The 27,413-nt window shown below is 33.3% G+C and overlaps 3 protein-coding genes and 1 pseudogene across 5 annotated transcripts; 2 read left to right on the forward strand and 2 right to left on the reverse strand.

Annotated features, from left to right (window-relative positions):
* The first annotated feature begins 1,174 nt into the window (after window positions 1-1,174).
* LOC127107856 (uncharacterized) lies at window positions 1,175-6,099 on the forward strand. Of its 2 annotated transcripts, none has more exons than XM_051045194.1 (5): window positions 1,175-1,397; window positions 1,571-1,683; window positions 3,923-4,020; window positions 4,260-4,443; window positions 5,668-6,099. In XM_051045194.1, exons 1-4 carry the CDS (start codon window positions 1,226-1,228, stop codon window positions 4,399-4,401), a joined length of 525 nt encoding a protein of 174 aa, XP_050901151.1. In that variant the 5' UTR covers window positions 1,175-1,225; the 3' UTR covers window positions 4,402-4,443; window positions 5,668-6,099. The 2 variants fall into 2 exon arrangements, with proteins under 2 accessions (XP_050901151.1, XP_050901150.1); XM_051045193.1 differs by having other exon boundaries at window positions 1,176-1,397; window positions 5,671-6,099.
* LOC127109750 (uncharacterized) lies at window positions 1,782-1,910 on the forward strand (annotated as a pseudogene).
* Window positions 4,832-8,657, reverse strand: LOC127107855 (serine/threonine-protein kinase BSK5). 2 transcript variants are annotated; one of them, XM_051045191.1, is made up of 10 exons: window positions 8,318-8,657; window positions 7,860-8,080; window positions 7,594-7,729; window positions 7,328-7,461; window positions 7,058-7,163; window positions 6,737-6,822; window positions 6,215-6,403; window positions 5,888-6,052; window positions 5,658-5,771; window positions 4,832-5,285 (listed from the first exon to the last, which is right to left on the reverse strand). In XM_051045191.1, exons 1-10 carry the CDS (start codon window positions 8,397-8,399, stop codon window positions 5,043-5,045), a joined length of 1,476 nt encoding a protein of 491 aa, XP_050901148.1. In that variant the 5' UTR covers window positions 8,400-8,657; the 3' UTR covers window positions 4,832-5,042. The 2 variants fall into 2 exon arrangements, with proteins under 2 accessions (XP_050901148.1, XP_050901149.1); XM_051045192.1 differs by having other exon boundaries at window positions 8,226-8,344.
* A 2,813-nt stretch (window positions 8,658-11,470) lies between these two features.
* LOC127107857 (phosphatidylinositol:ceramide inositolphosphotransferase 1) lies at window positions 11,471-15,440 on the reverse strand. Its single transcript, XM_051045195.1, has 12 exons — window positions 14,990-15,440; window positions 14,806-14,895; window positions 13,617-13,703; window positions 13,456-13,524; window positions 13,157-13,237; window positions 12,981-13,052; window positions 12,805-12,865; window positions 12,618-12,720; window positions 12,423-12,518; window positions 12,287-12,333; window positions 11,986-12,113; window positions 11,471-11,889 (listed from the first exon to the last, which is right to left on the reverse strand). The coding sequence occupies exons 1-12, from the start codon at window positions 15,020-15,022 to the stop codon at window positions 11,809-11,811; spliced, it is 948 nt and encodes a 315-aa protein (XP_050901152.1). The 5' UTR covers window positions 15,023-15,440; the 3' UTR covers window positions 11,471-11,808.
* Window positions 15,441-27,413: the final 11,973 nt, after the last annotated feature.

Here is a 27,413-nt window from a genome sequence, read left to right on the forward strand (position 1 = left end):
TGGGTTTCCGCGACCTCCGTCATCCAGATTATGTATGTCGGTTGAAGAATTCATTGTATGGTCTCAAGCAAGCGCCTAGGGCATGGTACCAACGTTTTGCTGACTATGTGGCCACCATTGGCTTTCTCCATAGCACATCAAACCACTCCTTCTTCATATATCGACAAGGTTTAGACATGGCCTACATTCTACTGTATGTAGACGATATCATCCTCATCACCTCCACTCAGGTCCTCCGCCAATCAATTATGCCACTCTTAGCATCTGAGTTTGCAATGAAGGATTTGGACCCTCTAAGTTACTTTCTGGGTATTGCAGTATCTCGTCATCCTGATGACATATTTCTCAGTCAAAGCACTTATGCATCAGAGATCATTGAACGTGCTGACATGGCGTCTTGTAAACCATTCCATTATCTTACACAAAGTAGCAATTGACAGTCTCTAAATCATTTTCAGAGGAAAAATATTGTACTCTGGATGCAACGACTTGTGAATTATAATGACTTGTGTACCTTCTATAAGACATCAAAGTCTCATGTTCCAAGCTTCTTGTATTTTACAATGACAATCTCAGTGTCATACACATAACAATCAATCAAGTGTTCCATGAATAGACAAAACATTTGAAATCGATTATCATCTTATTTGAGAGAACCTCGAAATTGACATGCTTAAGCTAATGCTAGTGTCCTCTAAAGATCACCTTGCATATTTTTTTCCCTAAACCACTCTTTTCTCAATCATTTCATCTACTCTTATTATCTAAATTGAGGATGATAAACATTTATTCTCCCATTTGTGGGGATATCACACACTAACATACAAGAGTTAGTTACCCATGTTAGTTTCGATAATAACTAATCAAATATTAGTATCGTAAATATGAGTCATATCACAAAATTAATTGAAGAAGGACTTATATTTCTATTAGGGTAATGCTAACTTGTGTCCTAGGGGTACAAGATAAGATATCCACTTGTAGAAAGTTTGTATTGAAAAAATCAATTATAAAATTAATTTTATATCTTTATTAAAATTAATGCACAATTTCCAATACAAAATTAGTTTCTTTAGTTCTTATCTTGCGACCCTAGGCACAAGTAAGTATTACCCTTTATATTATTATTCTTTAGATTTCTTTTAAAGAAAAAAGTTAAATATAAATGCCGGTAAAGAGCTGAGTCTTTGCACTCTGTGGAAGAAAGCAAAGCAAAGTGAAAACAATGTATTGGCTTAAACGCACATTTTCCAAGAGTTTCACAAATCCAAACACTTCAACAGAATCCAATTCCACACAACAATCACAAGAACATGAACATCATGGGATTACCGACGAACTCATAAACCACGTCAAATCATTCACCATTGACACCTTCAAAAATTTCCCTCTCAAAGGTTTTCCCTTTTTCTTTTGCCCCCAAATTGAAGAAAATGTTAGGGTTTATGGTTCCCATTTTAAATTCCCAATTTTCACAAGTTTCTTCCATTTTCATGTCAATTTGATCATGTATGGCTGTGAATTTTTTAAATCTTGCAACTGTTTTATGATTAACTTTTGTTGGGTGCAGATGAAGATGAATCCAGTTATAGTGAGGAAGTACAATCTGATTCAACAAGAGTTCGAAAGGATCTTTCTCAGTGGCAAGAGAGGCATGCAGTTCTCATACTCTCAAGAGTAAAGGTTTGATTTCAATTGTGGTTTATGATGCTATTGTTCTTGCTACTTATGTTTAATTCAACTATTATTATATAGTAAAACTAGTTTAATCTATAAAATCACGTGTTTCTTGGCCTTTTGGCTAAGATCAAGTGCAGTATGCGTACTTATGAGTTTAATGACTTTAATCTATAAAATCAAGTATGGTGTTCATATTTGCGTGTGTTACATTGCATTGAATAGTACCCACCATGTTGAACTAGATAGTACTAGTAGTGTAGGTGAAATGATTATGTACTTCTTAAGTAGGTATTGTAAATTGTCTCTGTTGGGTTTGAATGATTCTAGCAGCATTGAATTCTAATTGAGTATTTGTTAATGGCCTTTGCATAGGACCTTGTGACATGTCCAAAACACAAAGGAGATCTTTTTGTAGCCTACAGTTAAAATGAAAGACTCATCCTTGAACCGAATTGGGAGAATAGCTGGTTGATTATGGCGGATGACGGTCCATGGCGGAGAGTCAAAATCCCGCCATACCGGCCTCTTTGCGACGCCGTTATAGCAGATTATGGCAGAAAAACCAGCAATATCGGCCAATATTTACCATTGCGGCGAGTCCAAAAACTGCTATGTATATGTGCCATAGCGGCCATGGCGCCGCAATTTGATAACACTGATTTTCTGTTGAATAATTGACACCCATTTGAAGTTTGTGCCTAATACAAGAAGTGATCCTAATTGATAGGATAGGATTTAGGTAATCAAGGTAACATATCCCAAATCATAGGCAGATGATTTGAGGTTCCTATTGGCAATATAAGCCACACAAAGACAACTTATGGTAGTGGATGTTCTCACCAAAGGGTGGCGTGTTTTGAACTAGCTGTGTCTAACTTGGGAGTGAAGAATATCTATTTACTAGCTTTAGGAATGTCATGTATTTACATTACCCTGTAACTTGTGTAAACTCCCCAAATCAAGAGATCATAGTATTTGTGTTAATATTTGAACTAGTAATTTAGTACTAGGGCTATTATATGTGCACTACTCATTATTTGTGAAAGGATCAATGAGTTTTACTCAAAAACTGCAAGACTTAGTATGGGTAATTTTTAAAAAACAGGTGTGGGGACAAGTACTATAGTTTACTTCACAATATTGTTCCAATCAATAAGCTTGATATTAGTAGTACCACAACCTCCAAAAACAAAAACCCTAGTGGTCGTAATAGGCCCGCCGTCCGACCATCATCTAGAATGGCTCACGGGCCCTAACCCAATATCCTCCAATCGACTCTCCCATTGTTGACCTTTAAAGTCTCAGGTCTTACACTTCATACAACATGAATTTTGGCTAGACTATGTGAGCCACATGTGCCCTCCCAACCTCTGGTTGACCTGATGCTTCTCCAAATATCTTCTTCGGTGTCTCCTCTATCTATTTTTGAGAGGTCAACAATTTAGTTAGCTCATCTTTTTAGTCGCCTTCATCTCACCTCTATTTTTCAGACAGTCTCCTCCATATAATTCATTATGCAATTCCTCGCTTACTAAGTGCTCGGTAGGATGCTTAAATGGTATTGTAGCCTCATTAAGTGCCCAATAGTCCAACGCAGGTGAAGCGTTTTATAACAGTGCCATATATGCTGTCCAATGTGGCATTGAATGATGACCAATGGGTGGACAGCCAATAGAAGGAGGATAACATGAATCTTATAGGTGGACAATTCCAACTGAACTTTCTTTTTGAAGTCTATTGATGCATCTCACTTATCCAAAACAGCTAACAAACTATTTTAAAGGATGTGCAACATTTTTAAAAAGGTTGGTGATGAAATTAGGTTCCATAACCTGTGATTGGTATAGGCATGTGACTAACACATAGCCAAACAGAAATAGAATAGAAATCACATACTACATTCTATTACTTGATATTTCTATTTAATAGGAATGCTTAAATACAACAGAATTACGGAATACATTTATGCAATGCTGAATGTAACTATAGTTATCTGGATTTACATATTAATATAAACACTATCCGGCTATAGTTTATTTTTTGAGGAGTGGTATCATTGGTGTGTGATGGCCGATTTGCATGTTCATTCAATTTTTTGTCTTCTACTATCTTTTTTATTAACCCCATAATTTGACTTCAGTCTATATAGTATTGTTACTTATAATCATAGTGGGGTAGTGAAAGGAAAAGTTAAAGCAGCACAGTTAGAACCAGAGATAATTATTGATTAATTACATTTCAGGAAATGTCGCAACTGAGATATGTACTGTGTCCACGCCATTTGAAGGACAATCAATTCTGGACAATATACTTTGCACTTGCCAGGAGCCATCTTGCCCCGTAAGTTATACTACTTATCGCCGTTGTTTTATGATCACAAAATAGTAAGAACTCAATTGTCTGAAATTTTGTTGATTTGGGTAGATAGCTTTGAAAATATTTATTTCTTTCCATTTTTTTTTGTGCGCTCAATCACAATACTTACACCAAGACATACATTGACACCAAAACATAGAGTGGGAACAAATGTATAAAGACATGCTTTTGATGACATTTGACTCTCCCTCATTGCTAATCAGATATGAGCTACGTGCCATACAACAAGAGAAACTCAAACAGATGGCAATGGAAGAAGATAAATCTTCAGAAAACCACCCGTACGAAATTGAAATGGCAGAAGCAAAGCACGGGAACTCCGTAGAGCCTTTAGCACCCCCGTAGTAGGAAAAACACATGCAATGATTGGTCGTTTGAATATAACAGGTACTAAACTATTAGTTTCTTTGGTGATATATAGGCACTATGTAACATTTGAAGTTTGACCATGCCTTCTTGAAGTTGATATTTTCATGTTGTTTCTAAAGTTTTATGCTTCAATTCAATCTGCTCCTTTGTACATTGTTCTATTCTTAATCATATAAATTTGCAGACAAACATATGGTGCTTGATCTATTCAAAGTTCTTTATGCAATATTGAGAACTATATGAATTTTATTCATGAGTTGTACAGATTATACAAATTCTCTCGTGATATGCATCCCTTAATCTCTTATTTGATAATAAAGCTATGGATATTAGAAATTAGTTCATTCTGGATCAAAATTCATATGAATCAAAGTATATTCTTCCAACTCCAAACAAGATATGCAGGTAAAAAGAAAGAAGGAAAAAGAGGCCACACACATGTAAAATTCCAAACCAGTCAGAGTCATTATCTTTTGTCTCAGCGAATTACAGAAAGCCAAAAAAACAAAATGGTAATAGACGAAGTTAGATGCAAGGCCTAATAAAAAGCTACCAACAAATAAACACATCAAATAATACTTGAGATCATAACAAAGAAAGAAAAATCTATACAATTTTCAGTTTTTATGCTTTTTAGCTTCCATGTTAGTTCCATCTTTGAGAGTCTCCTGTGCATCATTTTCCATTCCAAGGCTAAAAAGGCAAGTTGCTTGAAGATACAAAGCAGTAGGCCACTCAGGCGACACCACTTGAGCTTGCATGGCATCCCCTAGAGCTTCCTGTGGCATGTCATTCATCAAAAATGACAAGCAGCGCCTTGCATACACTGTAGGTGACACCATGGTCCCTCCATCTATGAACTGATGAAACAAAAAATAAAACTAAATGTTAAAAACTTGCTCTATTTGATTAGTATAACACATGAAAGATCATCACTCTTAGTTGTTAGATTAATTCAATAGCTAAGATTTTAAGCTATAAGGTCTGATGTATTGATTTATTTGAGCTTATATACCGACGTAAACACTTGTGAGAATGTTTAAAAGAACTTATGAAAACAGTTTATAATATATTCATAAACTCTTTAGAATAGCTTATATGAAAAAAGTTTGACTTTTTTTTGCCTTTTGTTATGAAAATAATTTATGCATAATCACTTGTATGATAGCCGTTTATACTGTAAACGTTTAATTAAGTTGTTTATCCGAACAGAATCCTTAAAATCCTCTTACTTGTGTGTAGCAGTCAATGGCGGTGACAAAGTCCTTAGCTCTAAAAGCAGCATCTCCATGCTTCTTCAAATTCAAGGTCTCTTGCATTTGACTAGTCCACAACTGAAAGGAAAGCTGCAGTTTCAACATTCAAACATTGGAGTTAGTAGCACAAAGTTAGAGAGAAAAGTGTGTAAAACAAAGTTGATATTCCTCTATTTCATTTTGTGTATTCAAGTTTGACAGAAAACCTCATTGGCAATTCCTTCATCATCCTTGTAACCAGTCTTCTCTAATATTGCATGTATGGCAGTAAGATCCAATCTCAAGCATGATTCACCAAAAGATGTCAATGACAATGGTTTTGTAGATGTTTCTGTTTCATGCTGGAGACCCATCAGAACATGTGATGGCACCTGTTCAAGTACTATCCAAATTAAATGAGAGATCATAATTTTCCTAAGATTGGCCAACATTTTTCACATTGCTTTACAACAAAGTATATTACTTTCTGCAATCCAATTTAGTGATGATAGATCTATTAGACCAAAACAAAATCTATCATATGATTAGTATACCTCGATTTCTTTCTGGAGAGACATAAGAGTTTCAACAAGAGACTTTGCATTTGGTCTCTCGCGAGCTTCATATTGTAAACAACGAGAAGCCAAACGAACCAACTCAGTTCCATCGTCCTTTGAAAAGTGACCCTCTAATGCAGAATCCATCAACATCAAATAGTTTTTTCCGCGTATCAGGTCAAGTGCCTGTAAATGAAAAAAAATTGAATGATGTGATTATCAAATGTTTGTACTTCATTAAGTTTGCTGCATTAGCATTAGTATATGAGCAGAACTATTAGTGATATATATACCAATGACAGTATGTCCTACACGTCGAATCTGTCTTAAGCAAATATGTTCTTATATAGTACCGATACTTCAGATCGAATGTGTATTTGGTGTCTGATACATTGAGTTACATTCAATCGTTATTATTGTATCTGACGCATGTGTTAGTTCTTCATAGAGTACCACAGGCATTAATCATTATCACGAATTTATTTATTCAGTGAGTAAAGAATGGAAAGAAAAACTTACATGGCTTGGTGGAATATGTTTACCACTCAAGAGATCAAGCAACAGAGTTCCAAAACTGTAAACCACACTCTCTGCTGTCACTCTACCTGCACATCAAATGTACAAAAGAGAAACATATGCAGTCAGTTTATCGGAGCTATTGGATGAAGATCTGACGACTCACATTTCAAGTTTGCTTTTTCAATTTCATTCATCAAACTTAACCCGTGAATCGTCCGATAATTAACCAATGGTTCCAACTTACTAAATGCAGTGAATGCGTACTGTGTAGCAGTATTACAACAAAAAACCAGATTCCAAACAAAGTTGATAAAACATTACCTGTCCTTAAGTACTCGGGAGGCGTGAAAGCCAAGTTTGTACTGTAACTCTTGCCATCTCTGCTGTTCTTCATGAGTCCAAAGCAAGATAACCTGGGATTACCATCCTGTAGATGCCATCCAAATTACAAACAGAACTGATATAATTTAAGGAAATAAAAGTGATGAAACGTCCTAACACGTGTTGGTGTCATGTAGATATCAGACACCGATATGAGTCAGATTTCAAACATATCTTTAATATAAAGTGTCGCTGCCATAGATCTTATACCTGATCAAACAAGATCCTATAAGCATTTAGATCATGATACAAACCCCTCCCTTTACTTGTGCAATACTCAAGAGCTTGAGCCAAATAGTAGGCTACCCTCAACCTCATTGCCCATTTCATAGGCTGTGCCTCCCCTACACAAAGTTAAACATACATAATTTGTTATTTCCATGTTCAAACTTCAAATGTCAAAACCAATTTAATGAATGCTTAAACCTAACTAAGACTAAAACAAAGCTTATAGTAATCAAAAAGAAAGAACTCACAATGAAAGAGATGCTTAGCAAGAGTTTCATGTGGCATAAACTCTGCCACTAGTAGCCTTTCATCCCCTTCATAGCAACAACCGATCAAATTCGCCAAACGTTCACTTCTAAGACTCCCTACTTGTTTAGATTCTTCCTACAAGAACACAATTTGTGATATCATAGTTTTAAACTGCAGTCTGCAACTATAATTACGGTCGTATAGTTTTATACTCTTTTATAAAACGATAGAAGAATAATGAAGTGAAAGTGAAAAGTAAACAAACAATGAACTGGCGAGAATCGGGCCAAGCGAACTTGTTGAAACGCTTGATGGCGATAAACTGTCCATTCTCAAGTTTCCCTTTGTAAACAACATTTGGAGCTTTCTCTCCATGCTCTGAGACTATGTTGTCTGAGGAGAATCCATCTGTAGCAGCCTTCAATTCTTCCAAACTGTACTCACTAAAACTTGGCCACAAGTTCTTTTCACTCTTGCCACCATTTTCTACAAAAAAAAAAGATAACATTATTAAATCACAAAAGAGTGTGTCACACAATAAAGATCAAACACAACCACAGACACCAGATACGACTCTAAGACGTTGACACAAATAATGATTTCAAAATATAAATTAATTCAACGTACTCACATGTGTCAGTGTCTGACAATAGTAACAGTTTCTATTAGAAATCTCGGTGCTACATAAATGTCATGTGTGTACTAAAAAAACCCGAAACAAACCTTGGTCAGAGGAATCAAGAACAGAAGGATTGAGGTGAGAGTGGAACCAACAGAAAGAGAATTTAGAGCAACGAGCCCCCATGAAGAAGAAGAATAAGAAGCAACTGAAAGATGAATGCCAAATGAAGAATGATCAGACAGTGTTCATTGTTGTGAGCCCATTTGGTCTATGAGTACTCTTGTATTTGTGCTATGTTTGGTTTGAACATAAATGGAAAAAAAGTTGGAATTTCAAAAGGTTACTAAGGTAAAAACTTTAGTATAATGTAAAATTTCTCTCTGTTGTTCAATTTGCAAAGGGACTTTGCTGTTCTTAACTTTCTGGTTTCAGCTTTATGCTTTTTCACCTTTTCATCATTTTGCTTAACTTTTACTTAAGGAATTTTCAAATTATTATTAAGTGTTACTACTATCATAAATCTTCATTTTTGTGTTGTGTGTGAAAGGTAATAAGTGATTCATATCAGGTAGAAGTAGGTATGATTTAAGAAACATTATAGGACTCACTTAGTTGATAATCATGTCATATACATGACTCTTAAGTATTCATAACTCTAGCAATAATTTCTGTATTGAATCCGTCCATATTGAGTTTTCGCTATGGCTTTAACTGACTTTTGCTAATAGACGGTAGGATTAATCGGTTATAAGCATAGCCGTTTTTTAGGGTGAACTCACACTTTTTCACGATGAAGTTATGGAAAAATGAACCACCATACATATATTTCACAATTAACTTACGGTTAACTGAAATTAACTTCAACTTTTTATACAAGATCACTAAAAAAATTTGAGACGACTCTGATTATAGGGTGTGTGTATGATATTTGATAATTGTCTAGATTAAAAACAAAAACACACTCCAAAAAATGAATGAGTGGTTAAAGTAAGAGGGGTGTGATGATTTATACCACCCATAAGGGGATCAAAAAGTACCCTTAAATGGGGAAAGGAGAAAGCATGTAATAAAGAAAAGTGGTAGTTAGTTGGATTTGAAGACATGCTTCAATGATGTATGTATCAACCTTATCATTGCACTCATCTTTTGTCTCCTTACATTGACTAAACTTTAATTTCCAGCTTGAATTGCGCTTTGTTAAAGAAGTTGAAACTTTATCTTTTTTAGTCATATACTTATGTATTGCTAAAAGTCTACTTTTTCATTCAAATTGAAACTCTAACTCATACTTGATCACATGCTTAAGAGAAATCATATATGAAACTGAGACACTTTGCTTTTTTGTGTAACAATAGAAAGGCCACATCCACATGCATACTTAGGTGTAATAGCAAAAATTTGAAAACACACTAATATAATAATTAATAGAATCGTGAAATAATAATAGAATCATGAACTTGCATCACCTAATAGGGATATGTACGAAAATTGTTTGTTTGAGGCTCTAAAGATGAAGAATTTTTCATGCAGAAACGATAATGGAGAATAAAGTCCCTTTAAAAAAAATTCTTAAATGAGGACGGCGAACATATCCCATCCTGCAAAGTCTCTGTCCCACCTAAAATATTATAATAATCTTAGTTAATATATAATTTTAAATATATATTTAGGTTTATTTGTAATGTAATATTAGTAAAAGAGAGAAATTTATATAATTTTTTTTTTAAGTTTAAAATTTTAATAGTCGTAATTCTATGTGCATAGATTAAATATTGTAAAAAAACAATAGTTTTTTTTTTTATAGATGATTAGATTCTGAGTTTTTTTAGGTTAGTTTTTTATACAGAAAACTGGAATTCCTGAAAATAATTATGATAGACAAAATTCTCTGAGATAAGAATAAATTTGAGATCGGATCGAAATGATTATGTATATGTCATCCCGCTTCATTGACATTCCTATCTTTAATATATTTTTTTAATAATATAAAATTTAGATGAGAAGAATCTCACAAACTCTTCGGAATGAAGCTGTCTGAAGGTTCAAAAGAGTGTAGACTAAGCTACAATAATTATTACTCCTTCTATTTTAAAATAATTATTGCATTTGTAAAAAAAATTGTTTCAAAATAAGTGTCATTTTTAATTTCGAATACAATTTTAATCTTGATCTTCTAACTTTATCTTCTAATTAATACTCCTAATTTACTATTTCTCTCATCTTTTATTAAGGATAATTTGAATACATCAATAACCAAGATAGTTTGATAAATTTGTTATTCCCTCTTTTTTATTTATCACATTTTTTTAATCTATATAAAAATAACAAATATGACAATTATTTTGAGATCGAGATGTTCAAAATCATTATACTCCCAAATGTGTTAATGGTGCTATTATTGACTCGTTGGAAGGAATAATGTTGATTGCTATATATGAGACTACATACATTTGCATGGCCACATGCTACAATACCAAATGTTCATGGCTGATGGATAACAAGTGCTTGAAAAGTTTAGGGCCACAAACATGTGTAAAGGAGATGATGCATGTGTTGTGCTTATGAACTACGTAAATCATATATTAACACAAGAAAAAAAATGGCATAGCATTGTTATGTGTAAGAAAGCACATGCATGGTCAAAACATCATGTGCTACCTCATGTTACTTTGCCATCATCTCAACTTTCAAGAATACTATAGCATTTTGCCCAATCATATGTTTTAAAAATCGAATCAAACGAGTCAATTACTCCAATCCAGAGTAGTAGTCATTTTCGAGTAGCAGCGCGGAGTTATTCATAAATCAAAACACAAATGATTCTCTTGAAGTGCATACTCAAATACGAAATCCTTAAAATATTGTAAATTTAAAGCCTGAAACCACTCTCGGTCGCTGTTCTGATATTTACCTTATAGCAGCAGCTATAGTGTTCTGGCTATATGCTGTTATTGACTACTATCCTCAAACCATGACAAAGTCACAACCGAATCGCTCAATAGCCGCTCAAGCTTCAACCGATTAAACCGATTATAATGTTCTGTTAGCAATTACAGGTTGAACCTAAAACTCATACTGAAATTCATTGAATATCTTATCCCAAATCATTCTTTAAAATTAGATATACTTAAAATAGAATAGAAGTAGTGGTTTCAAAGAAATTAGATATACCACCAACCTCATCATTTCAAAGAAATTGAGCCTCTACAAACCAGTAATAAGCTCAACCTTAAACCACTTTTTTTGGAAAGAAATAAGTGCTGAAGTGTTGTTGCATACTTGCATTTAGCTTTAACCTCTTCTTTACATTATATATTGCCTATATTACACAATGCTAAGCACTAGGTTACCATGTAATGCAAGAAGATAATAAAACCAGCAAAAAAAGAAGCTATGAACATGTTCTCAACATTGATAAAAGGAATTGTAGGGCTGCACAATGTTGAAAAAGCAGAACCTAGTTTTAACTTTCACTAATACAATTCTTGGTACTGGTTTGACTTCAGATTTGAGAAGCTACAAGATCTTCTAATCCAGCAGCAATATTGCAGTAGATCCAATTTTGTACAGTGGAGAAGATTCGGTCCTTTATCTATGCACCGTTCATGGAAGAGTCGGTATGGTGTGTATTACCGTCATCGGTGATTTTGCCGTTTATTTGAGATCTTTGTCTCTAAGCAAGTTCGAAAAAAAAAATCATGTTATGTTGAGATCTTTGGCAGGTATAATATAAAAGGATCAAGGGAAAGGGTAAGTATATTTGCCATACTCGATCCGCAGGGTCGCCGGAATTTCCATTCAATAGCTTGTAGTTCTCCTCTTTGTTCCTACCGTCTTTGTCTTTAGCGCTCAATGGCAACAGGGTTGCTGAAGCAGCGATCGACCGGTCCGGCAATTCTGCAAATAACAAAGTCAGAAAGAACAGCAAATAGAACCTCAAGTAAACCAACAAACAGTATATATTAATACCGGAAACTACCGATTTCGGTTGATATTTATCTGTACAATAGAAATAGAATAGAAAAAGCGAATAGACAGGCACATTAGTGCCGTCTTACAGATGAGCAAACCTGGCAATTTCTTGTCTACAAAAAATACCACCAAATTTACAGTGTACCTGCCAGCGATGGACCAAAAGATGAAATGATTATTCAAAAGGGAACAGATGGCAGTTTTTCGATTATAATGCAGAAAAAAGCTCCTTACCAGGCAACAACTACATCAACTGTGTAATGTTTGCGAGATGCTACTATCAAAAGACTCTGAATAACGGCAAGCAGCCACGCGAGCTGCTTTATGGATCTATAGGTTCATCCATAGTCACAAAAATCAGAACCAAAATTTAAACATGACAAAATATATGACGACGAGGACATGTTTCAAAATGAAGAATGAAGTAACCTTCGGGTTCCATATTTCTGATATGTGCGCACAAAAGTAAGAGTAAAGATCATGTGTGACGAAAATATTAAATCACCGCATCCATATAACACGCCATGCGGAACTGCGTATCAAAATAAAAGTAAGTGTCCAAATCACCAAAAGGCATCAAAGCTAAAGCAACTCCAATTCAGTAATGTATACTAACAGTTAATCACGAAAACTTCGAGAATGTTATCTGGACGGGGCAATGTGGCAAGTTTAGAACCCTGTTTGATACGTAATAGTGTAAAGTTAAAAGAATCTAACAAAATTAGCAGAAGTAACATTTAAAACACATCATCAATATTATGTCTTACAAATGCATATATCAATCAATCGTACCTCACGGCAGTGGTAGTTTGGACCGGGAAGTTGTGTAGAATAAAATGTAATTATGCGAAGAATTTGAGAAGCCTGCATTGAACATACAAATCATAAGCACTCATCTATTTAACATGAAAACTGCAAAAGATTAAAGAACACTTAAATAAAAAGGACATGATGTGATTGACACTTACGAATAAGAATGCTAGAACCCTGCACCAGATAAGAACTGTGTAAATCTTTCGGCTTTTCAATATGAAAGGATGAAACGTCCACTGCAAAAGCACACATCAAAGAAAAACAGTTTAATTAACTTAAAGTAAAATAAGTAAATAGATCATAACTTTCGAAAAACAATTGTCACAACCCTTTTAAAAATCGAAACTTTTCAATGTCGCTGAAGATTGTACTTATAATAATTTTATATATGATAAACAAATACACACTAACAGGATTATGGATAATATATGAACACTGAGACACTGATTCTTACTAAGGCAAAGGATATAAAGATTGTGGTGAACAGTGTTTCACTGATGTAAGCTTTGTCTTGCCCGAGCTCCTGCAAAAACATCGAGGTTAGAAATGACAAAGGCGTTTGTTTCATTCTATTTAACGGTGGGAAAGAAAAATAAGGGGATGACAGTTACAAACCGGAAGAAGGAAGAATCCAACATCTTGCAGAATAGGGCCAGGCTTATGAAAATAATGAACTCCTCGGGCCGCCAAACCATGTATGTACTATATACAGAAATCATGGTTATCGAATTGAGATTTAAATCATGAATTGATGAACATTTTCCAAAATGTTAATTGAATCTTATTACAAGTAAAAACAAGTGACATACGAAACTCAAAATGATTCATAATTCAAGTCATAAATCAAATGACAAAGGAAAAGTTACTCGCAATGCGAAGCTGAAAAACAAAAGTAACTGATACACGAAGTTTAGATTGTGATTTGTCAGAATGAATTAAGATTAATATTAGTGAATCTGTTGATCATCACAATGAACCAGGATACTCAACAAAATTAATCCTCTCATTAAACAAACACCGATGATTTAATCAACCCTGATACTCGACATAATGCTCATAAGATTAAGTTCGGTGATTAAACCAGGTGATAAATGTTGGCACCCCAACAACTTGAATAAAAAGTTTGAATTTTTTTTGTAGCATACAAGTTCAGGGTTTGTTTAAATTGCGTGTATAAATCGAGTATCTTCCATGTACAACTAAAGAGATTAATCTCTCGAGCTAGATAGGACCACAATCACCAACAAAGCTTCCTTAAAGAGTTTTAGTGTTGCTGCATTAAGAGGGCTAGCTTCGAAACCAAACTAGAAAAGACGTGTACCATCTCATCCAAATGCTCACGAGTAGGGTCCGTTTGATTTAAGACAACATTCTTTGTTGCTTTTGTTTTCACTTTTAATTAGTTGGGCCAAGAAAAGCTCAGGTGAGTTAGGTCCTTATGGCTCACCAGGATTACCTGTTCGTGTCAGTGTCGGACACTGACACTTATAATTACATTCAATTTGTTCATCTTTTCAAATTATTACCGCCGTCGACCTATCAATGTTGTGTCTGGTGTCAGTGATTGAGTTTCATAGAGAAAGAGATAAAGAGTCCATGTATTCAGTCTACCACTAATCAGAAAACACTTTTCTCTAACCAAACATGTCCCAATTTTCCAACAACCCCCAAAACCATTTTCAGAAATTCTCAACTCAATATCAAAAGAAAAACACAAAGAGCCTTTCAATTCTCTACACAAAAGGGAAACAAAAACTTGAATAGAAAAACTCAAGCATCACCAAACATAAAGAGAAAAAAAAACCTGACAAACAAGACCAGCTAGAAGATACTTCCAATTCTCAGCAAGAAGGTTGATCTCAACAGTTGTCTCTGAGCAAATTCTTTTCCATAACTACACAAATTCATATCAAAAAACCAAACATAAATAATAATAAAAAAATCATAAAAATCACCAAGCCAATAACTAAAACATAATAAAAAAAAACCTTTGAAGCCTCTCGACCAATGTAAAACGACATGTTATTATTGTTCTTGTTGATGATGTTGTTGTTGTTGTTGGATTATGAGAAGTTCCATATTAGTTCAAAAGTAACAAGAGTGATGAATTCAGCATAATTGTGCAAATTGTAAAAAACCCAGTTATCAAAAATGAAACTTTATGGGAAATAAACAAGACCCAGTAAGAGAAACGCAATAGGGTATCCGAATCTGAATCAGAAAAAGAAAAAAAAAGATCTGAGTATTGGGGGTGATCACAGAGAGAGAACCGATCACACCACTAGAGTCCAATGTGAAAAGGGGCTTAATAGTCAAAAGGGTTTTTCTCTCTCTCACACACACTCTCTCTCTCTATATGTATCTATATGTGTATGTATATATTTGTGGGTGATTGTTGTGTTGTGTCTTGCAGTGAGTTTTTGTGACTGTTATGAACGCGAAATGAACGCGGCGAGGACGGTTAAGAAAGGTTCAATTCATGTATTGTTTTTTTGGGTTAGTAAAACAAGTTTTTTTTTTTATTGGAAAATGAAACTTTATTTTCCAATTTTTGGTTTTTATGAATTTGATATTTATATCCATTAAATTAGGTTTAGCACTTTCTTTTTGAAAAATATTTTTTACTTTTCTTTATACTGATGTAAACGGATTGAGTTACTTCGGATTTGGTCTAACTTGTTATTCAATCCGCAATTTTATTGTCAAAATCGACTTGAACCGAACCAAATATAAAATATTTTTTAATTATTTTTTTCAATATAAAAAAAGTTAACACAATTCAAAATTAAATGAAACACATCACATAATGTCTAATAAAATTTATCCATGTGACATAACGGTCGATAATAGTATAAAATTCAATTGGACACGTTATTTACATAAAATACAATACCTAAATTGGAAATGACATACAAAAATAAACAAAATAATATTTAGTCTTAGAATTATGATTAGTAGTGAGATGATAATTTTATATTTTTATTTAGAATAATAATAAAAAATAAAAAACTACTAATGTCATATCAATGAGTTTGGTCAATAGATTTGCGAGTTGAGAAACTCAAATCCGATGTCCGAATAAAAAATATTCGGATTGATACGGATTGAGTTTGATATATCCGTAAATAAATGAGTTCGAATAATTTATAGATTAGTTCGATTTGGAACAGTGGATTCCACCTGCACCTATGAACACCCATATTTCTTCATTATCTATTAAAGAGAAGATAATTTTAAATATGAACATGGTGAATTGTCTGTTCGATTGATTTGAACGATTAACAGTTTCAAATGTAATTTTTTTTCTCTCAAAGCATATGATGTTTTTCGTATGCGATCTTTTACTAAGGTTATGGACGTTTTGTCGTGGGGCTTATTAGTTGTCCAAAATAATATTTATTTTTAGCAAAATTTATATATTAATTTTAAAAAAATATTTTTTAATCAAAATAGAAAATAAATTATGAAATAAGAAAAATGAGTCTTAATATTTCTTGTGACAATTAAAAGATTAAATAAGTGTTTTAGTAATTTTAATTTTAATTGAAGATATTTATTTGTGAAAATTAAAAGATTAAATAAGTGTTTTAGTAGTTTTAATTTAATTAAAAATATTTGTTTGTGAAAATAAAAGATTAAATAAGTGTTTGAGTAGTTTTAATTTTAATTAAAAATATTTATTTGTAAACATATGAATTTGAATTTTAGTTGAAATAATAAATAAATAGATTTCATTTAATTTTTAACCAAATGCTGATTTTTTATAAAAAAAAAATATTGATTTATAAATATTAATATATAAAAATAAATAAAAGTTAGATTGAACTATAGATTAGTAATTTACATCATTTAACACATCTAACACTTAAAGTTCAACTATGTCACTTAACTCTTTTTTATAGAATATTAAAATTTAATTCTGATATTTTCTATACAAAATATAATGATTAAGATTCTTTGTAAATAATGTTTTTTTTTAAATTAGTCATATTTAAAATAGATTAAATATTAATATCTTATAATCGTTTATCATGTGATATTTCCTGTAACTAGAGGGGGGTGCCAAGGTGTGATGGTCCCCATGTTTCAAGATATTTTATAATATTCTTTTATAAACATCATTTTATTATATCATTCCCTTTTATACTTTTTACTTTATTTTTTATATTAGTTAATTAAATAATGTATTGTTTTGTGTTTGTCCTTACATGCTTTTATTTCCAAATAATTTTTTTTTATGAGAATCCAGTTCTTTAGGTTAATTTCGTTGAATTAAAGTAATATTTAACAAAAAGGTAATATTGAATCATTTTTAACATAAAAGTGAGAGTGACTTATAGAATATACTATATCCTTTGTCTCGACAATGTTTACAAATGTAATTTACGTAAAATTCGAATAAAATTGTCTTAAAGTTTAATATATACTTATAAATATAAAAATATTAAATACTAAATATGCACAAATAATTCTATTTAAATAGAGGACAATCTCAATTATTTATGAACAAAAGCAACAGCCACGTAAAGGCTTGACACAAATGATTTTAAAGATTATCAAAATTTATATTTTTAATTCTAAAAAATTATCACAAGAATATATAGAATTTTGACTACCATCATTATTTTATGAGTATAAACTTCAATGCTATATGAAGAATTTGTTAAATCATTTTTATTTCGAATACCATTGTCTTTATATATGTATTATTTTTATCGAGGTTGTATCATTAGTATATTTTAAAAATGTTTGAAATAGATTAATGATTTAATTATAATATTAGACTTTTAATAATGAAAAAAATATTTGATGACCATAAAGAAAAAATATAGCCAAACATATTTATATAAGTAAAAAATTGAAAAAGAAATGATCACACTTGTGCAATTATTCTAGAGAGAGGAGAGTGTCGGAAAAAAAGAGAAGAGAGATATAAGTTTATAAATTAATAAATAATAAAAAAGAATGAAATAATGAAAAAGATGGAATGAATGTAGATATGTGACTAAGGAGAGAGATGAAGACGGACTCAACATATTGAAAGCAGGTTTAATAGATTAATTTCTGATCACAATTGGATTAAATTTTTTTGGTAACACAACAAAAGGCTCAATTTGAAATAAAATTTGCTCTAAAATTAGAGAATTTATTTTAGCAAGAGAAATCGAAAGTGAAGTGGCACAATGAAGGAGATATGAATACTGCATTTTTTCATAGGATCTTTAAAATCAGAAACTGCATCAAACTAATCTCAACAATTCAGTATGAATAAGAGGTTTTCACTGATCCTGTAGACAACTCCAACATTTTCTCTAATCACTTTGAGCAATTCTTCAACTCTAGCAAGGTATGCACAGAAAATGGCCTCATTGATGAGGTAATTCCAATATTATTAATGATCATACCAATGCTTTACTGACAACTCTTCCCAATCAAGAAGAAATATAAAGTGCATTTTTTCTATGAATAAGGATGGCTCTCCAGGGCCTGATGGTTTGGGGGTTACTTCTTTCAACACTACTAGGAGATCATCAAATATGATGTAATAAATGCAACTATTCAATTTTTCTCTACATATTGGATCCTCCCTAATTGGAATGCGAATTCAATTATCCTCATTCCTGAATGCTTCAATGCCATCACAGTTTATAAGTATAGACCTAGAACACTAGTTAGTTTCAAATTTAAGATTCTTTCTAAAATTATGGCTGACAGGCTTGCTACAATCATGCCCCTTATTATCTCCCATGAATAACGAGGCTTTATTAAAGGAAGGTATATTGTTGATTGTATATGTTTGACATCCGAGGCTATTAATTTACTTCACAGCAAATCCTTTGGGGAAAACATTGCAGTTAAAATTGACATAAGAAAAGCGTTTGGTACATTGAATTGGGATTTCTTATTAAATGTCTTGCACAAATTTGGTTTTTAGAACAATTTTGTTCATGGATCAAGGTTATATTGTTCTCTGCCAAGCTTTCTATTTCTATCAATGATGCTCAGGCTGATTTTTTTTATTGTAAAAGGGGAGTAAGGTAGGGACACTCCATCTCCCCTTTACTTTTTTTGCATTGCTGAAGATGTTCTCAGTAGAGCTATTACAGAACTTGTGGAACAAGGAAAGCTAAATCTCATCAAAGGGACAAGAGGATCCTTAGGTCCTTCTCATGCCTTATATGTAAATGACATTATGCTATTCTGCAAAGCCAAAACCTCAAATATTTAAGCTCTAAAATATTAGTTTATTAGATATGCCCAGTGCTCAAATCAACAGGTAAACCCCCAAAAAATCTATATTGTATACATGATCCATTTCTCAACAAAAATTCTCTCATTTTGCCCAGTCTTTGGGATTCATGGAAGGACAACTTCCATTCACTTACCTTGGTGTCCCTATCTTCAAATGTAGACAAAAAGCTATACATTTTCAACCTATTATGGACAAAGTCAAATCAAAGCTCTCAAATTGGAAGGCTTATATGCTAAATATGGCTGGAAGAGTGCATGTAATATAAAGTGTATTTGATAGTATGTTAACTTATAGCCTTCTCATTTACTCTTGGCATGCACGCCTCATAAAATACCTTGAGAACTGTATGCGAAATTTTGTATGGAATAGTTATATTCAAAAGAGAAAATTGATAATTATGGCTTAGCACAAAGTATGCAAGCCTTTCTCAGAAGGTGGTCTTGGCATCAGATCAGTCTCTAAAGTCAATGATGCTGCCAATCTTAAGCTTTGATGGGAACTTTCCAATTCCTCTAATCAATGGGCTCAGCTTCTTAGACACAGAGTCTTGAGAGAAAAAACACACATAAACTACCATATTTCATTATCTATTTGAACTGGTATCAAAGGCAACTTTCAAGCATTGATAGAAAATTCTATATAGAACCTTGGTGATGGCAATAAGATTAATTTTTGGTCTGAATCTTAGTATGGCATCCCATTGGTAGATCAATTCATATCCCTCTGATCAGTGCATTTTGATGCACCTTCTTCTATAATTGTACTTAGGCATTTATATAATTTATTTTGCTTATTTTATTATTTTATTATGTTTTTAGATTTAAGTTCATGGTGACCTTTAATCTATTTCTGTTTGCTATTTTCAGTTTTAGCGGTTATTTGATACATGTCCACTATTCGGATCATAACTTTAGCTACGGGATGCCGTTTTACAAGTTCTGACATGCGTTAGAAAGCTAACAGAAAGAGCTGCAACTTTTATGTTGAAGTCAAAAGCTGCTTAGGAGTGCAGACGTCTCAAATAATTAATTAAAGTTTCGTGCTTTAAAAAATATTTTCTTTTGGGCCATTTGTTGGGCCGAATTTAGGTTTTTCGGCCCAGTTTGAATTATAAGTGAAACCCTTATTCTGTTTAAAAGGGAAGCCGCGATACTGTAGCAAATACACATTATTCACAATAACTTTTTGCTTTTGTGTGATCATGAAAAGAAACTAATCTCCTAGAGTCAATCTGCTGTAACCGAATTTCCAAGGCTTTGAGGTTTTTATTCTATCAATTTAATTTTGTTCTCTTTCAATTCTATTCCATGAAATTGTATTTGCTTAATCTGTATTTTGTGGAATGATTTTGATTAAATTCGTATGATTGCATTCCTAACTATTAATCGTCGTTTTCGTCGTTTTGTCGTTAAATTGCGTTTGTAAATTGTGTTTGCTTAATTCACGATTGTATTTATCCGTTTGCTTAATTCGGAATATAAGAATATAAATCTATCATATATCTATTGCGCTTGTCAATCAAATTTGAATCGAATAGAGGTCGAAGGCGCTTAGGGAATTGGTAGTAAAAACCAGTGATTAGCCGGAAACCGAAAATAGTAGATTGACTTATTTTATAATCGCTTATTTTAATCATTTTTTTTGCTTTGTTTTCTAAATTGACCACTAAAACATAAATCCCCCTTAAATTGATTTCATTAGGTTAAGAATAATACAAAAATCCTTGCGATACGATACTCGAGGTGTCGCTTCCCGTTTACTATATTTTATTACTCGTTTTTGACCCGTGTGCGACAACGGATCAAATTGGCGCCGTTGCCGGAGATTCTTGTAGATTTTAACGATTATTATAGTCTAATTATTATTATAGTCATAAGTGTTTTAACAATTTTTTTGCCTTAACTTTCTTATGTTCTGGTGTTTTTGCGTTTTAGGATTAAAAAAAATCTGTTTTTTTAAGAAAATCGTCTCAAATTATTCCGATTCTTTGTCGATTAACCCGAAATTCCTTATTTTTCTATTTGTTATGATTTTTTTTTTCTGTTTTGATAGTTTCAGAAAATTTCAAAAAAAATCTCAAAAATTTTAATTGACGTTATTAGATTAATTTTTGTGTTTTTGTATTTTTTCCCTTTTATTTTAATAGTTTTTTTACGTATTTCAATTGTTTGTTCTTAATAGGGACATTGTCGGTATTTTCCTATTTGTTGCTGCATTGCTGAATTAGTTATGTGTTTTCTCATTCTTTGTTGATTTTTTTCTATTGAGTTTAATATGGCTGACCAAAGAACTCTGAGAGAACTTGCTGCTCCTGATATGAATTACAATGGTTTATGTATTGAATATGTTGATGTTACTGTTCCTTTTGAGTTGAAATCTGGTTTAATACACTTGTTGCCAAGGTTTAGTGGTCTTGCAGGTGAGGATCCGCATAAGCATCTTAAGGAATTTTAGGTTGTTTGCTCTACACCATTGAGACCTGAAGGAATCACCGAAGATCACATCAAGCTGAGAGCCTTCCCGTTTTCACTACAGGGTGCTGCCAAGGATTGGTTATATTATCTTGAGTCGAATTCTGTCACGACTTGGAATGATTTGAAGAGAGTCTTCCTAGAGAGATACATTCCTGCCTCTAGGGTTGCATCAATCCGAAAAGAAATATGTGGTATTAGACAGGGAAATGAGTCATTGGCTGAGTATTGGGAGAGATTTAAACAACTAGTATTCAGCTGTCCTCAATATTAAATTATTGAACAACTGCTTATTCAGTATTTTTATGAGGGATTATTACCAATGGATAGAAACATTCTTGATGCTGCTAGTGGTGGAGCACTTGTCGATAAAACTCCAGTTGTTGCTAAAGCCCTGATTGAGAACATGTCATTCAACTCCCAACAATTCACAACCAGAAATAATTATATGGTCCAAACAAAAGGTGTGAATGACATTCAGGTTTCCTCTTCCAACAAGGCTTTAGAAACCAGAATTGAAAAGCTTACTTCTTTAGTGAAACAAATGGCAGTGAGTAAACCTCAAGCAGCAAAGTTGTGTGGTATTTGTACTTCTACTGAACATCCAACTGACACATATGCTATTCTTCAAGATGATTCGATCACTCAGTTGCCTCAAGCATATGCAGCTAACTTTTTCAACCAAAGCAACAATCGGAGAGGGTACAACATTCCTGACTTGTCCACCAACAAATATCACCCCAATTGGAGGAACCATCCAAATCTTCGATATGGAAACTAGCAACCCACCCAACAACATTTAGTCACACCCCTGCCACATACCACTCCCCAAGTCTCCACCTTTGCACCTCCCGGACCTTCATTAGAGGATCTTGTCAAACAAATGGCTGTGAATAATCTCCAATTTCAACAATGAACAGATTCCAGTATTCAGACTTTGCAGACACAAATTGGACAACTTGCCACTTCGATGAATGCCATGCAGCAAGCCCAAGGATCAAACTAACTTCCTGCCCAAACATTTGTGAATCCAAAAGGTCCTAATGCTAATGTGAGTGCAATTTCGTTGAGATCCGGGAAGGTAACAGAACCAGCCCCAAAAAAAATAAAAAAATTCTTGAGGTAACACCTGAACCTTCTTCCGTTGTGATAGAAACTGAGCCCTCTGTTGTGGTAGAAACTGAAAAAGAAAAAGAGAAGGAGTATGTGTCACCAATTCCCTTCCCACATAGAATACTAAAAAATAAAAGGACTGATGATGGAGACAAGGAGAGAGAGATTTTAGATGTGTTCAGAAAAGTGGCGGTAAACATTCTGCTTCTTGATGTTATTAAGCAGGTTCCAAAGTATGCAAAATTTCTAAAAGACTTGTGCACAAGTAAGAGAAGGTTGAAGGGCAATGAGAGAGTAAATTTGGGACGAAACATTTCAACCATTATCTAGCCTAAACATTCACCTGAAAAAGATACTGTTTCATCCCTCAATCAGGTCATACCCCAAAAGTGCAAGGATCCATGAACTTTTGTTATTCCATGTACCATTGGGGATAGTAAATTCGAAAATTGCATGCTTGATTTGGGAGCGGGCATTAATGTTATGCCTACTTCTGTTTATAATAACATTGATCATGATCCTTTACAACATACAGGTTTAATCATTCAACTGGCGAACAGAAGCAATGCTCACCCTATTGGAGTAGTGGAAGATGTGCTTGTTCAAGTTAATGACTTGATTTTTCCTGCAGATTTCTACATTCTGGACATGTATGGAGAAACAAATTCAAGCAGACCGCCCATCATTTTAGGCAGACCGTTCATGAAAACGGCGAAAACAAAAATTGATGTCGACGATGGAACCATGTCCATGGAATTTGGTGACATTGTCGTAAAATTTAACATTTTTGATGCCATGAAACATCCCTTGGAGAAGCATTCTGTTTTTCATATTGAATTGATCTCTGAGTTGGTTGATGACACCTTTTCTGAATTGTTTTCACTTGATTTTCCATCTCTATCTGAGTTTGATGATGTTTATTCATGTGATGATTGTACTGACACTAACCTTTGTGTTGTTTGTGCTGAGATTGATGCTTCCTTGCAGGGTGATAGTATAAACGAATTTGTTTATGTGGCTGAAGCTCTTGACATTCCGGCTGCCCCAAACATACCATCCATTGAACAACCACATTCTTTAAAGCCTAAACCACTTCCCGAGGATTCATATGATTCAGCAAAGCTTCAACTTAAGCAGAAATGTAAGAAGGGAATTAGGTGGACCTTGGTTGACACTCGTGATGTTAGCCCATCCATATATATGCATAGGTACTTACTTAAAGATGAAATAAAAGTAGTGAGGCAGCCCCGTAATCCTTTGATTCTTGATATTGTGAAAAAAGAGATCACTTTCACGTGCCCGTTCAACACTTTTACTTATCGAAAATTCTTTTTTGATCCTGGAATACAAGACAAATGCACTAATCAAAATTGCAAGGTCAATGGACACTACCCAAAGCTACTCCATAAGAACCCGACTTTGGAAGAAGAGACTGTAGAAGAGCCCTCTTTAGGAAAGACTGCTTATGCAATCATTTATCCATCTTGACTCCTCGGGTGTGTTCTTTCCTTTCTCTCACTCTTATTTTATATTTATGCTCTTTCATTGAGGACAATGTATGTTTTAAGTGTGGGGGAGGGAACCATTTATTTGTTTTGTTTTCTTTGTTTTTTCTTTGTTTTGGTTTTTGTTTGCTTTCTTAAAAAAGAAATTGCATATTTTTTTCTTTGGTTTTTGAGTTACAATTATGAGTATTTTTCTTAGTTCTCTTGACTAAAGTCTTGTGGTGTGATGTGAAAAATTTGTTGTGCATTTTTAGTATGATAGGTATGACTAAAATCTAAATTGTATATCTTTAGCAGTAGATCATTAACCCTGGTGAGCTTTGAGCCTTATATGGATAACATACAAAAATCCATCTCTTTCTTTCTTGTGTGATTCATTCATGTTTGTTAGTCTCTAGAACTTGAATTGACTCTTGTTGATGTTGTTGTTTACTTGTGCACACTGATATGATAAAGACAATTTTGTTTTTGTTTTTTAGTTTTTTTTAGTCAGTTAGCCAAAAAGCCAACCCTGAAATAATTTCATCCCTTGTTTGAAACCCCCTTGAGCCTATTCTCCTTTTTTTGTTTAAAACTCATTACAAGCCGAGAAGTGAAAAACAATGTTATCACCCTATTCAAAGGGTTGAAAGAGTTTTGTTTGGAGTTGTGTGAGGTTGAATAATTATGTTTGTAATATTTCAGAAGTTGGCAGAAAAAGAAAAAAATAGAAAAAGAAAATAGAAAAGAAAAAAAAAGGAATGAAAAAATAGAAGGATAAGAGGAAGAAAAAATAGAAGGCTAAGAGGAAGAAAAAAAAGGAATTATGTTTGTAATATTTCAATACATGTCAATACATACACCTTCAAAAAAATGAATAAAAAAGAGGAAGGAGAAGAGAAAACAATTGCTATAGAGTTGTTCAAGTGAATGAAATATTTTATAAATTCAACACCCGCAGTTTCTTTCAAGTCTCTTTTATCTCTTTGAATTTTAGCCTAATACCCCTTAGGATTTATCTCACCCTTACCTTGGCCACGTTACAACCAAATAAAAGTCCTTTTGATCTTTGTGTGCATGTATTTCAACTATGGATGTTAGAGTCCTTTCAAGATTATGGTAGTACTAATTTTCATGTTGTGCTTTGAGTGTAAACAGTTAATCTAAACACTTGAGAGTTGAGTGAATTATATCCTGTGAGGATCTTACTGCTGTTGATGTACTTTTTGGTAATCTATTTTTCTATCTGCTTTGAATGTCATAAAAGTTGCTTACTAACATCATATTCTTGAAGCTTAGACTTAGAATTATGCTTATACCTTGTATCTTGAAAACTTTTGGAAGTGCATGCTCTGTTTTCTTTCCTTTTGTTTTGAAATTGTAATTTTGCTCGGAGTGCAAAAGTTCAAGTGTGGGGGAATTTGATCAGTGCATTTTGATGCACTTTATTCTATAATTGTACTTAGGTATTTATATAATTTATTTTGCTTATTTTAATATTTTATTATATTTTTAGATTTAAGTTCATGGTGGCCTTTAATCTATTTTCGTTTGCTATTTTCAGTTTTAGCGGTTATTTGATACATGTCCACTGTTCGGATCATAACTTGAGCTATGGGATGCCGTTTTGCAAGTTCTGACATGCGTTTGAAAGCTAAGAGAAAAAGATGCAACTTTTATGTTGAAATCAAAAGCTGATTAGGAGTGCATACGTCTCAAATAATTCGTTGAAGTTTCGTATTTTAGGAAATATTTTCTTTTGGGCCATTTGTTGGGCCGAATTTAGGTTTTTCGGCCCAGTTTGAATTATAAGTGAAACCCTTATTCTGTTTAAAAGGGAAGTCGCGGTACTGTAGCAAATACACATTATTCACAATAACTTTTTACTTTTGTGCGATCATGAAGAGGAATTAATCTCCTAGAGTCAATTTGCTGTAACCGAATTTCCAAGGCTTTGAGGTTTTTATTCTATCAATTTAATTTCGTTCTCTTTCAATTCTATTCTATGAAATTGCATTTGCTTAATCTGTATTTTGGGGAATGGTTTTGATTAAATTCGTATGATTGCATTCCTAACTATTAATCGTCGTTTTCGTCGCTTTGTCGTTAAATTGCGTTTGTAAATCGTGTTTGCTTAATTCACAATTCTATTTATCCGTTTGATTAATTCGGAATATAGGAATATAAATCTATCATATATCTATTGCGCTTGTCAATTGAATTTGAATCAAATAGAGATCGAAGCCGCTTAGAGAATTGGTAGGTAAAAACCAGTGATTAGCCGGAAACCGAAAATAGTAGATTGACTTATTTTATAATCGCTTATTTTAATCTTTTTTTTTGCTTTATTTTCTAAATCTACCACTAAAACCTAAATCCCCCTTAAATCGATTTCATTAGGTTAAGAATAATACAAGAATCCTTACGATACGATACTCGAGGTGTCGCTTCCCGTTTACTATATTTTATTACTCGTTTTTAACCCGTGTGCGACAGTGGATCACCCTCTAAATGTTCAGGCTAGTCTTCAATCAAAAGCAGAATATTTCATCCACAATTTCCAATGGAATGTTCCTCCAGACCTAGCCATTTTGTTTCCTAACTTAAAAGAAATCATCATTCATGTACATATTCCTCTCGCTCCTAGGAAAGATGAGCTCAAATGGATCCACTCTCATGTTGGCATGTTAACTCTTAAAGATGCTTATCTTTTTAAAGCGCCTTCTGGTTCTAGCTTCTGTTGGGAAAAACTGATTTAGAATACTAGCATTCCTCCTTCGAAGTCTATGTTTGTGTGGAAGCGCATCCTCTGAAAAGTTCCTACTGATGAGATCCTAGCCAGGAGAGGTTGGTACATGTTTCCTTGTAGATGTATCTAATGTGATATTCATGAAGAAACAATTGATCACTTATTCATACATTGTACATTTTCTCGATCCATCTGGAATTGGTTATCTAATGTCACCCATCATGCCTTTCAATTCAATCTTTTGGATATCTGGGAGGTCTGCAATAAGGCCTGGTCTAATAAAAGTGAGGTAGTAATCCTATCTGTTATTATCAACTCCTTTAACATCATCTGGAATTGTAG

The sequence above is a fragment of the Lathyrus oleraceus genome, chromosome 7 (genome assembly GCF_024323335.1).
Source record: "Lathyrus oleraceus cultivar Zhongwan6 chromosome 7, CAAS_Psat_ZW6_1.0, whole genome shotgun sequence".
NCBI classification, from domain to species: domain Eukaryota; kingdom Viridiplantae; phylum Streptophyta; class Magnoliopsida; order Fabales; family Fabaceae; genus Lathyrus; species Lathyrus oleraceus.

Excerpts from the sequence above, each read along its gene's own strand:
- LOC127107856 (XM_051045194.1), top strand. The coding sequence starts at position 1,226 with ATGTATTGGCTTAAACGCACATTTTCCAAGAGTTTCACAAATCCAAAC. Across the intron at positions 1,398-1,570 it reads CAAAAATTTCCCTCTCAAAG|ATGAAGATGAATCCAGTTAT; the intron begins GTTTTCCCTTTT and ends TGTTGGGTGCAG. Across the intron at positions 1,684-3,922 it reads TCATACTCTCAAGAGTAAAG|GAAATGTCGCAACTGAGATA; the intron begins GTTTGATTTCAA and ends ATTACATTTCAG.
- LOC127107855 (XM_051045191.1), bottom strand. The coding sequence starts at position 8,399 with ATGGGGGCTCGTTGCTCTAAATTCTCTTTCTGTTGGTTCCACTCTCAC. Across the intron at positions 7,462-7,593 it reads TGCTAAGCATCTCTTTCATT|GGGAGGCACAGCCTATGAAA; the intron begins GTGAGTTCTTTC and ends AACTTTGTGTAG. Across the intron at positions 5,772-5,887 it reads ATGAAGGAATTGCCAATGAG|CTTTCCTTTCAGTTGTGGAC; the intron begins GTTTTCTGTCAA and ends TTGAAACTGCAG.
- LOC127107857 (XM_051045195.1), bottom strand. The coding sequence starts at position 15,022 with ATGTCGTTTTACATTGGTCGAGAGGCTTCAAAG. Across the intron at positions 13,704-14,805 it reads TAGCTGGTCTTGTTTGTCAG|TACATACATGGTTTGGCGGC; the intron begins GTTTTTTTTTCT and ends TTCTGTATATAG. Across the intron at positions 12,519-12,617 it reads CAGAAATATGGAACCCGAAG|ATCCATAAAGCAGCTCGCGT; the intron begins GTTACTTCATTC and ends ATGAACCTATAG.